Source organism: Hakea prostrata, unplaced genomic scaffold (assembly GCF_041222555.1).
Source record: "Hakea prostrata isolate BN-2017 unplaced genomic scaffold, UWA_Hpros_2 contig_79, whole genome shotgun sequence".
NCBI lineage: Eukaryota > Viridiplantae > Streptophyta > Magnoliopsida > Proteales > Proteaceae > Hakea > Hakea prostrata.
The window spans coordinates 173,128-185,479 of NW_028291198.1; the positions used below are offsets into that span (position 1 = coordinate 173,128).

Below are 12,352 nucleotides of genomic sequence, written 5' to 3' on the forward strand. Positions count from 1 at the left end.
GGTAATCTTCTTCGGTATGGTCACCGAAGTCTTCAACGTAGCCAGCCTCCGGATGGTAGTATGAGGTATCCGGGTCCGCCTCGGGGAGGGTGCCATCGAGTAATCACCCGTAGAATAGCCTAAAAAATATTGCAACGAGAAAATGAATGAGTTCAAAAGAACTCGCAAGAAGGAAGTTATCCCACCACACATAAACCACAAGATAATCATAAAATGATGCAGATGATATGAGGCATATAATGCAATATGACTTTATTCTAAGTATGCTGGTCATCTATGGTAGACATGCTTTAAGTCGGAGCACCATACTTCTTTAGGTAGTCTCGATCACTCATCACCGGGGGAATTGGGTCCCGCATCCCTCTCGGACAAATCCATGGTTGGGGGTTTCGGTCACCGCTCTCTCACATCACCGTTTGGTCTAAGTATTGGCGCATGTCAGGGTATAGCCTAGCCCAATGCAAGTCATCTACTTAATCATATCATGCCAGTTGCAGATACTTCCATTCCTCCCCTCTCGGGATCCTTTCCGGTATCCTTCACACTAGAGTCACGGATATTACTCACCGGACTCATCAACCCTATTGGTCATCCACAAATGGTAAACGGGAAGCTCTCACGTCCCTCTCACGGATCATTTCACCGGTCTTGAGTGCCCGTGAGCCCAAGTCTAGCCATTTGTAACCCTACCAATAAATGGCCCCTTTCGGGTAACCGTAATGCAATTTATGTCCTCTCACGGAGTGGATACCCGTCTTGAGCGCCCACAAATCCACACTACTACCACGGGTTGTTCGGTCTCAATGCCCTTCCGAATCGGGTCTGATATGATAGGGACATCCTAGCCATACATCTAGACAAATCCTATGCATGTCATTCGATAACCCGGGAAAGCGTCAATGGACATCTTCGGAGAACATCCCATACTATTCCCTCCGATGTCCAAGGATAGAAGCACCAGTAGGGTACCCCTCAATCCCAAGTTATACTTAAGCAATCACATGCCCAAGTTCATCATATCAGTTCACAAGATACAACGTCATAATAAACATTCGATTCATGATATTGACATAAGTCATCATATATTGAAATTGATGAACATGATAAAACATTGAAGTAATATAATGTAAACACAAAGCTACTGTTAAAAGACATATGTAGCAAGTCTAACATGATAAGAATATGAAATAGAAACTATATTTACTAGGTTAGGAATACCAAGTCAAGATTTCCATATCCTAGGTAATTACATCGATAACTATCCTTACCTTGAATCGGAGAAGAGAATGGTCCAAGATCACAAGCAGTGGCCCAAATAGTCTTAAAGTCCTAAACAAGCATATATGAAAGGTTAGAGAAGAAATCAGAACAATCGGAGATCAAACGAATCGGAATCGGGCAAAAGTTGCCGACAAAGCAACTCTATTGGTTGATACATTTGGTCGATAGTATCGACCAATAGTATCGACCAAATCAATTCCGAGATGACAGCAAGCTGGCTTTTCGGATTCTTGCCCGCATTTGGTCTTCCTGGTCTCGGATTGACATGAAACTTGGAGGATAGTCTAAGCACAACATGGGGACACTAATTATCAAGAAACTTTCATTATCCAATGGTCCATTTGGAAATCCCCAAATTGACATATTAAGGTTAAGAGTTGTAGATCATAGCATTGGCTATAACTCAATGCAAATTAGGGGAAAACATGGGGGATTAGGTAGGGAATCGTTTAGAAGTAACATGGAGCACATATGCAAGGTATAGATTACGTAAATCACGAGCTTCATCTCAGTTTTGGTAAATAAAGCAAGTTGGTAAGCAATAAATCATGGAAATGTGTAGTCAATGATCATGAGGTGAATCAATCATAGTCATATCGGTGAAAACATCATTGTATGGGGTTTAGAAGGTTCATGGCAAGGTGTATGCAAGGTTGCAGCACCTTGACCATGGTCCCAACAGTATAATAGAGAAAAGATGAGTGAGAAAGTGATTAGGAGAGAGAGTCATACCTTTAAAGTGGAACAAGAAAGTAAGAATAAGTGGTTGGCAATGATTGATGAAGAAGATGCTTCACCACTACCAAGGAGGAGTTCTTGGGAGGCTCTCTCACGTTCCCAGATGTTAAAGACGCGAGAATAGGGCTCCAGTCTCAAGGAATAAATAAATAGAAAAGAATATTCTAAGAATCTTTAAATCCGGGGCTCAGCGAGACTTGTTGGTCGATACATTTGGTCGATGGTATCGACCAATAGTATCGACCAAAACAAACTCTGCAGGATTTTTACAGAATAGTTCAGCAACTTTAGGTGCGGACTTGGAGGGCTATACAAGGTCAAATTGCATGGGGTTTTCTCCTACAGTTCACTCAAGAGGTCTAGTTTCAGGGAGTACCTTCGGATTATGCACAGGAGTCCGTTTGCTATTTCAACTATCTCGCTCTTCATCAGTGCGCAGATTCTAACTTAACACTGGTAATGTGCTCAAGGAAGGAGCAGCATCATCAATGTCCATAAACTGGAATCCCGACATTACGTCATCAACCAGTAGGGCCCATAAGTCCCTCCTACCACCACTTCGGGTCTTTGGACCTACAAACATAACAATGACAGGGTCGGGTCAAGGTTAGGTAAAAGCTGGATTTTACACATACTATGAAACCCGACCCTAACCTTAACCTGTATACTCTTTTGTCTGTAGGTCCGAAGACCCAAAGTAGAAGTGAAAGTCAACTATGGGCTATATTAGTAGAAGACATAGTGTTCGACTCTGAACCTATGGATATTGAAGATGATGCCCCATACTTGAAGACAGTGTTGGATATAGAGAAGAGACTACGCCTTGATGAAGAGAAGATTAGTTGATGATCTTAGAGCTTGGTGGGATATGATTTAAAGCTATTTTTCCATGCTAGGTAAGTTATAGAATATGTGTTTAAAGTTTCGTTTGATTTCGAGTGGTGGAAGACCCTCAAATCCCTGTCTTTGGATTTGCTGTCTGCCTGGGTCAATTGCTTGGGTCGATTGGGCTAGGCTACCCAGCCAATCGACCCAGAGATGCTGAACTCGAGCAGAATCTTCTGTTTAGGTTATGTTGCTATATATACCCCATGACTTCGTGATTTTAGTATCCCTAGCCTCCAAAACACTTAGAGAACGAAGGGAAACCATCTCCACGCCTCCAAAAGTGTAGACTAATCTTGCAAACTTGCTAGTTCTCTCTCTTGTTCTTCAATCAAAGGTTAGTATTCAATCTTTTGTATTCTTGATTCATTCTTTCCATGATCACTCTCATCTTTGAATTGAGATTATGATGAAGATGATGCACCTTGTAGTCATATCTTTACAATCTCTTTTCATTCTCTTGTGCCATGATCATCTCATTCGTTCTTAACATGATTTTTTTGATTTCTTCTTAAACTATGATCATATTCCTATTTTGATTCATTCTAGCGTTGTAGATGCTTCTCTATGATTAATCATACCTCTGATCTACTGTGTTCTTGTACTAGAATGAGTGTGAAATCCCACCTAATCCTAACCTTCCTACTGTGCCAAATGCATACTAACCATTGTTCGATTTATTCTCTGTCGTATGAGTTGCCTAGTTTCAATTGGTAGAAGTTTACCCGGAAATTGACCTATTTTCTCTTCGTGTCCTTCTTGTGCCTTCTATTCCTTTCGATGTCATTCCCATGACTGATGCTTCTATCCCTGTTGTTCTAGAGTGGATCTTCATACACTCCATAAACTTGTGTTTTCCCCACATGATGATTTCAAAGAGAAATCAAATGTGATCTTCATGATTTGTTATTCCTTCTAATTATTTCAAGACTTCAAGCTTTTCATCCCCTGTTCCTCAATCAAAGGTTAGTAATCTCTCTTGTATTGTATTGATCTACATTTACTATGTTTTATTCTTTGTGATTGAGACTATGAAGAAGATATTGCATCCTTGCAACCATCTCTTTACAATCTCTTTTCATTTTTAAGGTTTTATGATCTTCATATTGATCTTCACCCTTGTGAAATCTTCGTGAAGCCATTATCGTACTTTATTCTTACAATGTTTTATTCTTTGTGATTGAGACTTTGAAGAAGATGTTGCATCCTTGCAACCATCTCTTTACAATCTCTTTTCATTTTTAAGGTTTTATGATCTTCATATTGGTCTTTGCCATGATCCTTGTGAAGTCTTCATGAACCCATTTTCATACTTTTGATTTGATTTCAAGGAATGTTAGATTTATTCCTTGTTTTCTTACAAAAGTTTTATTGTTAATTGTTTTCCGAAGATTTTGGGAGAAGAAAAGTCAAGATAAAAGTAATGTCCTCCATCTCCTTAGAAGCCTAGTACTCTCCCAATTTCGAGGACGAAATTATTTTAAGGGGGGAAGAATGTAAAATCCAGCCCAAATCTAGCCTGGGATACCCTATTTGTTTTGGGATAAAGAAAGACTTGTTTAATGTTAGACCTTGAAGTTGGACCTTGATTTCAATGTTGGTATCCTTGAAAGCCTTAGGAGGCCATGTCCGGCTTTATCCTTACCCTGACCCGGCCCGGAATTTGTATTGTCTGTAGATCCAATGACCCAAAGTGGTGGGAGAAGTCCTTGTGGACCCTTTTGGTTGATGATTTGGTGTCGGAGCCCAAGCCCATGGACATTGGCGATGATGGCCCTCACTTGAGAGCATTGTCAGTGTTAGTTTCGAATCTGCGCACCGAAGAGGGGTGAATTAGTTGAAATACCTAATGAACTCCTGTGCTCAATCCAAAAGTATTTCCCGAAACTAGACTTCTTGATGGACTTGTAGGAGAAAACCCCACTCAATTTAACCCCATATAGCCCTCCAAGTCCACACCTTAAGTTGCTGAACTATGTCTAACAAATCCTGCTTGCGCATTGAAGAAGGTGAGCTTAGTTGATGGACCTAATGAACACTCATGCTTGATTAAAAGGTATTTATGGAAACTAGACTTCTTTATTGACTTTTAGGAGAAAACCTCACTCAATTTGACCTTGTATAGCTTTCCGAATCCCTGTTCGAAGTTGCTGAACTATTCCTGAAAATCCTGTTGAGACTCTGTTGGTCGATACTATCAACCAAAGGTATCGACCAAAACAAGCCTAGAATCGTGAAAAAGATGCTTTTTGGATATTCCTTTGTCCTTTTAAGTGAAACTTTGAACCTAAATCATTATTTCACTCATTTCAACATCTGAGAATGTGGGAAAGCTCCTCTAAGCCTCCTCCTTGGCGTGGGTGTTGATCTTCTTCAAGAATCATTGTCTCTCTTCTCTAATATCTTCTCCAAGGTATGTAATCTCTCACTCTCTCTCTCTAATCTGCTCCTACCCCATCTAGTTCTTGCTACTGAGTTCGTGAAGAAGGTGCTGTAACCTTGCAACCACCTCTTCTACAAGCTCTTTTGCTTTGATTAAACCTCTCTTCATCCTTTCCATACTATGATTCTCATACATGATGTTCTTGCTTTCTTATTTTGATTTTCCACTTCTTTACAACATGAATTCATCTCTTAATCTGATTTTCTCTTTCAATTAGGTCTGATTATATGTTAGTAATTGTCTATATTCTGTTGTTCATCATTCTATTGCTTAAATTCCTAAGTTCTCTTGCAATTGCAATTGATTTCATTGAAGAACATGATTCTTGCAAGTTTGAACCTCGGACCTCGAATTGGGGGTTTTCAATTCGACCATTGGATCATGTTAATTCTTGCTACGTAGTCTCCTGCTACTGTTCTTAAGCATCCCTCCAAGTTTAGTATCGATCCGAGACCCGGAAGACCAATTTTGAGCCAAAACCCAAAGAAATAGCCAATGCCATGATTAACAACTCTTGAACTTGATATGCCAATTTGGGGATTTCTAATTTGACCATTGGATGATGTTAATTCTTTGATAATTAGTGTCTCTATATTGTGTTTGAACTGTTCCCCAAGTTTCGTATCGATCCGAGACCCGAAAGACCAATTTTGAGCCAAAACCCAAAAAACCAGCTTGCTGTCCGAAATTCTTTTGGTCGATGCTTATTGGTCGATACTATCGACCCAATGTATCGACCAACAAGGTGTCAGAAACTTTTGCCCAGTTTTGATCCGTTCGATCTCCGATTGTTTTGATTTCTTCTCTAATCCTTCATGTATGTTTGTTTAGGGCTTGAAGACTATAATTGGACCATTCTCTTGTGACTTCGGATCATCTTCTTCACAATTTGAGGTAAGGATGGTTATTGCCATATAACATAGACTGTGTGACCTTTACACTATTGTTTGTAACTTAGTAGACTTAACTTATTAATTGATTTTATACATCATATGACTACTATAGTTACCTTATGACAGTAGCACCATGCTTAATTACTTGATTTATCATGTTCACTTATTCTTGTCATTTATTTATATACTGTATTATGAGATGTTATTACATGTTTTCAATATGGTAATGTATTGTTGATATGTAATGGATGGAAATAAGCATGTGATTGCTTAGGTATGATTTGGGATTGGGGAGTGCCCTATTGGTACTTCTGTCCTTGGACATCGGAGGGAATAGTATGGGATGTTCTCCGAAGATGCCCATCGACGCTTTCCTGGATCATTGGATGACATACATAGGACTTGTCTAGATGTATGGCTAGGATGTCCCTGTCATATCATACCCGAATCGGAAGGGCATTGAGACCGAACGACCCGTGGTAGTAGTGTGGATTTGTGGGCGCTCAAGACCGGTAACCACTCCGTGAGAGGACATGAATTGCATTGCGGTTACTCGAAAGGGGCCATTTATTGGTAGGGTTGCAAATGGCTAGACTTGGGCTCACGGGCGCTCAAGACCGGTGAAATGATCCGTGAGGGGACGTGAGAGCTTCCCGTCAACTATTTGTGGATGACCAATAGGGTTGATGAGTCCGGTGAGTTATATCCATGACTCTAATATGAAGGATACTGGAAAGGATCCCGAGAGGGGAGGAATGGATGTATCTGGAACTGACATGATATGACTAAGTAGATGACTTGCATTGGCTAGGCTTTACCTGGACATGCGCCAATACTTAGACCAAATGGTGATGTGAGAGAGTGGTGATCGAAACCCCCAACCATGGATTTGTCCGAGAGGGATGCAGGACCCAATTTCCCCCCGGTGATGAGTGACTGAGACTACCTAAAGAAGTATGGTGCTATGACTTAAAGCATGTCTACCATAGAGACCAGCATACTTAGAGTTAGAATCATATTTGCATCTTATGTCTCATATCATCTGCATCATTTCATGATTGATATCATATGGCTTATGTATTATGGAATAACTTTCCTTGCTGAGTTCTTTTGAACTCACTTCTTTTTGCAACATATTTTGTTAGACTTTTCTGCAGGTACTACTACTGTTGACTATGATGGTCAACACTATGAAGACTAAGTTGATGACTCTTAAACTACTGATTTTGGTGACTACATTGGTGATGACTAGCAGTCCGAGACTTAGACTTATCTAGAGTAGTTCGGCCCTTGCACTTGTGTGCTAGTATTGGGATATTGTCCCATTTTCTTTTAACCTTTTATTTGATTCGTCGAGACCGTAGTTTAGTTTGTTCCCTTGTCATTTGGGAACCGGTTGTAAACCTTAATTTTAAATCGATCTACCTTCCGCTATCATTATAGGATGGGTTTCCTCCCTCCTTTTCATACTTGACTGTTTACCCTATTTGAATCATTTCCACACTCTGATATTCTTTGTGATCCTTCTGTGATCATTCCTTAACTTTTATTATTAGATTACTTGAATACTATAAGTTGTTCTTGCTTTTGATTATATTATTGTGATAAGCGGATATGATCGTTCCTAAACTGGATCTGTTGGGCTGTGGATCACTCCCGAGTAACCCAGATAGGGTACCCCCTGAGTGGAATCGGGGCGAGATGTGACAATGAGACCTTATCATCTCTAGTTCATCTCTTTCATTCATAGCATGTTTCCAATGAAAACCATGATTTTTACCAAAATAGAAACTATGATTTCAAATTAGTAAGTAATGGTTTTAATGGTTGTTTGATGTCTAAATTATGCTTTTTAGTCTTAGACTACTGTGTTAGACATTCTCTCCAAGTTTCGTTGCATTCTGGATTGTGTAGCATAGGTTTTGGATCAAGATTCTCTTTTTGGATTCGGATTTGCTCTTGGGCAGATTGCCTAGGTCGACTGGCTAAGTCAACCCAACCAATCAACCCACAAGAACATAATTGGATTTCTTCGTCCGTTTCAATTCGATTGATGCTTATTCTTTTAGGACTACTTCCTAATGGTTGTATGATGTTATTCTAGGGTTTATTTGCTAACTTTGGATTCATCCTCTTGTTCGTCCAGAATATATTGGAATCTATTTAAGGTAAGGAAAGTTGTTACCATATTAACATAGATTGCATAGATTTAGTTTCTAATTTGGGAACTACATAGATTTGCTACTGTTATGTTAGTTTCTATTATGATATGATTGCTGCAAGTACATTAGGATCTTATTTCCTTATTTACTTTATGTACTTGATCATGTATGAATACTTATTCATGTATGTTTCTTATTTATTTGATCTTGTCTTATTATACTCTTCCATATGATGAGATATTTGTCGTGGATGATATGACTGAATTATGAATGTGATTGTTTAGGTATGATTTGGGATTGGGGAATGTCCTTTTGACATTTCTGTCCTTGGACCTTATTGGGAGTAGTATGTGATATTTCCAATGTTGCCCTTTGACACTTTCCCGAATTATTGGTTATCATACCTAGGACTTGTCTAGCAGTGTTTGGCTAGGTTATGCCCCTGTTATATCAGACCCGATTCCGAAGGGTATTGAGACCGAACGACCTGTGGTAGCAATGGGGATTCATGGGTGCTCAAGACCGGTGAGTTATATCCGTGAGGGGACATGAATCACATTGTGGGGGCCATTTATAGGGAGAGTTGCATATGGATAGACTTGGGCTCATGGGCGTTCAAGACCGGTAACCAACCCGTGAGAGGACATGAGAGCTTCCCGCTTACTATATGTGGGTGACCTATAGGGTTGATGAGTCTGTATTTGAGAGAGTCGGATACACTAACTCTAGTGAGAAGGATACCGGAAAGGATCCCGAGAGGGGAGGAATGGACGTATTTGGATCTAAGTTGATGTAATTAAGTAGAAGACTTGCATTGGGCTAGGCTTTACCCTGACATGCACCAGTACTTAGACGAAATGCTGATGTGAGAGAAAGGTGACTTAACCTCCAGCCATGGATTGTCCAAGATGGATGAAGGACCCTTTGCCAACCGAGGATGAGTGAATTGAGACATACCCAAAGAAGTACGGTGCTATGACTTAAAGCATGTCTGCCTATAGTGACCAGCATACATAGAGTTAGACTCATACATGCATTGTCTGTCTCATATCATTATCACTTTATGCTTTATTTATGTGATCATGTTATTTATGCTATTATGGAATAACTTGCCTTGCTGAGTTTCTTTTAAAACTCACTCCTTTTGTACCATATCTTTTGTTAGATTATTCTGCAGGCCTTGATGACTATGAAGCGCAATATGAAGAAGTGCAAGATGAAGAAGTGTACCATACGCAAGGTGTTGGCAACTATGAAGATTACATTGAGGATTCCTCGAGTGGTCTCTCTTGTTACCAAGATTAGCCCTACTGTGGAGTGGGAGCGTCTGAGCGTGATTGATGAAGTCTATGTTTATGAAGACGTTCTTTATAAAGTAGAATAGACTCTAGCTTAGTTAGATTATATCTTTCTTTCTTGTCTTTAGAATCAGTTGTAATCTCCTTTGACTTTCGATCTACATTCCGCTATACTCGTGGAGTGAAATTCCGCCTCACTCTATATTTGATTTTTATATATCTATTGGTATCATTTTCGCACTCTGATGATTATCTCATTATTTTACTTTGATTCATTTGAATAATATTGTTAACCTTGATTTAGTCTTGTTCTTGATTATATTGTTGTGAATGTGGGAAGTTGATTTTACTAAATACTGGATCTTATAGACTGTGGATCACACACTCGGGTATGCCAGATAGGGTACCGGTTGGGTGGATGTGACCAGGAGGGAAAAAAAAGACATACTGATGGGGAAAAAAAAAAAAGGCCGGGAAGGGGGGGGGGGGGGGGGTTCAACCTGGTCTAAGCCTAGTTCGACCTGACCAGTTCGGTTGAAGCGACCAGATCGGAATCAAACCAGTTCGGTTTGGGCTTAGTCCGACCAGCTCGGATTGCCAACGGACCGACCAAGTCAAGGTCAGTCTAATAAATTCAAAGGAGCAGTATTCAGTCATGACTCAAGTACTCGTGTTTGAGTAGGACTCAATGACTAAGAGTCAGATCACAACCTAACTAGGGTTTGAGCCTCACTCAAACTCATACATAGAAAATCTATAAAAAGGTAAAGGGGCACAAGAGAAAGGTACGCTGAATAGAATTATCACTATTCGTATTATTATTGTTCATTACTTTCTTGCCTTCCTTAGTCGGATTTCTAACTAGATCGTCGGAGTTGAAGACTCGACCTCCACGGTCGAGCTCATCTGTGCAGGTTTAATCGGCTGAAGGGACGAACAGGATTGTGCAGCAACAATTGGCGCCGTCTGTGGGAACTTGATCAAAAGGCTATCATGAAGACGAGATCAGGTTTGGTAATCGAAGAGTTGTCTGGTGGAGAAAAGGAGGTCGACCAGGGTGGGATGGAAAAAATTCCCGAACTCCAGATTCAGCAAGATCCTCCAATTCTCCCAGACACACCAGCAAATCCATATGCGACAACACATCAAATTGTCGAAGTTCAAAAGGAACAAGTTGAGATGAGAAAAGCAATCTCATCCTTAGGCGAGTTGATCAGGTTGGCTATGCAGCATGTAATTGCTCCCGAAGCAGATTCTCAGAAAAAACAAAGAAGTCCAGAGGGGAGCAGGCGTGACCGACCACCAGTGATCGACCAGATCCTTCAACAATCTCAAAAAGAGCTGGTGAAATCTCGAGCATCGAGGAGGATAATCCTCCAGTCAACAACGATGAAGATCGAGGAAGCAGTACAGATCCAGCAAAGGCCTCAAAGGACAAAAAAGATCATAATGGTTCAAAGAAGCGTGATGACGAGATGAATAAGAAAATTGCCGACATTGACGAAACAGTCAAAAAGGCGTTAAAACTCGGCAAAGAAGAGCTATACGCCGTATTAAAGGAGGACCCTTTCATCAAAAGCGTCTCGGAGGCGGAGATGCCAAAAGGCTTCAAATGTCCGACCTTCAAGGCATACGATGGATCGAAGTGTCCTAAGCACCACATCACCCATTATAAGTCTGTCATGTCTACTCAAAGACATAATGAAGCAGCAATGTGCCGTAGTTTCCCAGCATCATTAACCGGAGCTGCTTTAGATTGGTACCAAGCTCTGCCTCGGGGCACAATAAAAAGTTTCGAACATCTAGGTCGGACTTTCTTATTGCGTTTCCAAAGCGGAGTAGAAACCAAAAAGAGAGAAGATACCCTGTTTGCCGTAAAACAGGGGCGAACGGAGTCCATTAGAGATTTCCTTGAGAGATTCAATAAATTGACCATGCAGATTGAGAATCTGGATGAAAAGATAGCCTTTCACGCCTTGTACCAAGGGCTCAGCCATGAAGGCTTACTTGAAAGACTTTTGAATGATATGCCAGAAACATATAACGATCTCCGTGAGCGATGTCACAAGCAAGCTGAGATATCAGAAACAATTGAGTCTCGAAAGAAGGAGCATCCGAACATGGAGGCACGAACATATAAAGAAAAGTATCAACCTGTCAGAAGATCGACCATAAACCCGACCGGGTGGATGGTCGACTGAACAGGAAAGGTTACCGACCATGAGGAGATCGGAAATCCTGATGCAGATTAAAGATCGAGGAATCCTCCAACAACCCGAAAAGTTACATTCTCGACCAGGAAATCGGGACAAAAGCAAATATTGCGACTTCCACAAAGATCATGGACACTGGACAGATGACTGTCGACAACTAAAAGAAGAAATTGACAGAATCATCGATCAAGGACGACTCGTAAAATACATCAAACCTACCCAGCCTGATCAAAAGCAAACAGAAGGGGGTAGGAAGAGGCATAGATCTCCGAGCAGAGAAGGACGCCAAAACAAGTCCCGACCACGAGAAAGAGGAGATAATCAAAAACGACCACCAATATTTACTGTATTTGGTGGTCCAACTGAGGAGTCTAGTAGGCAAGCCAAAAGAAAGGCACGATATGTGGGGAATGCCGAGCTTGAAAAACCAGGTGAGTGA

General features: G+C 40.7%; 1 protein-coding gene across 1 annotated transcript; it reads left to right on the forward strand.

The window, feature by feature from the left end:
• Nucleotides 1-11,175: 11,175 nt before the first annotated feature.
• LOC148998972 (uncharacterized) lies at nt 11,176-12,352 on the forward strand. Its single transcript, XM_089141567.1, has 2 exons — nt 11,176-11,856; nt 11,948-12,352. The coding sequence occupies exons 1-2, from the start codon at nt 11,176-11,178 to the stop codon at nt 12,350-12,352; spliced, it is 1,086 nt and encodes a 361-aa protein (XP_088997693.1).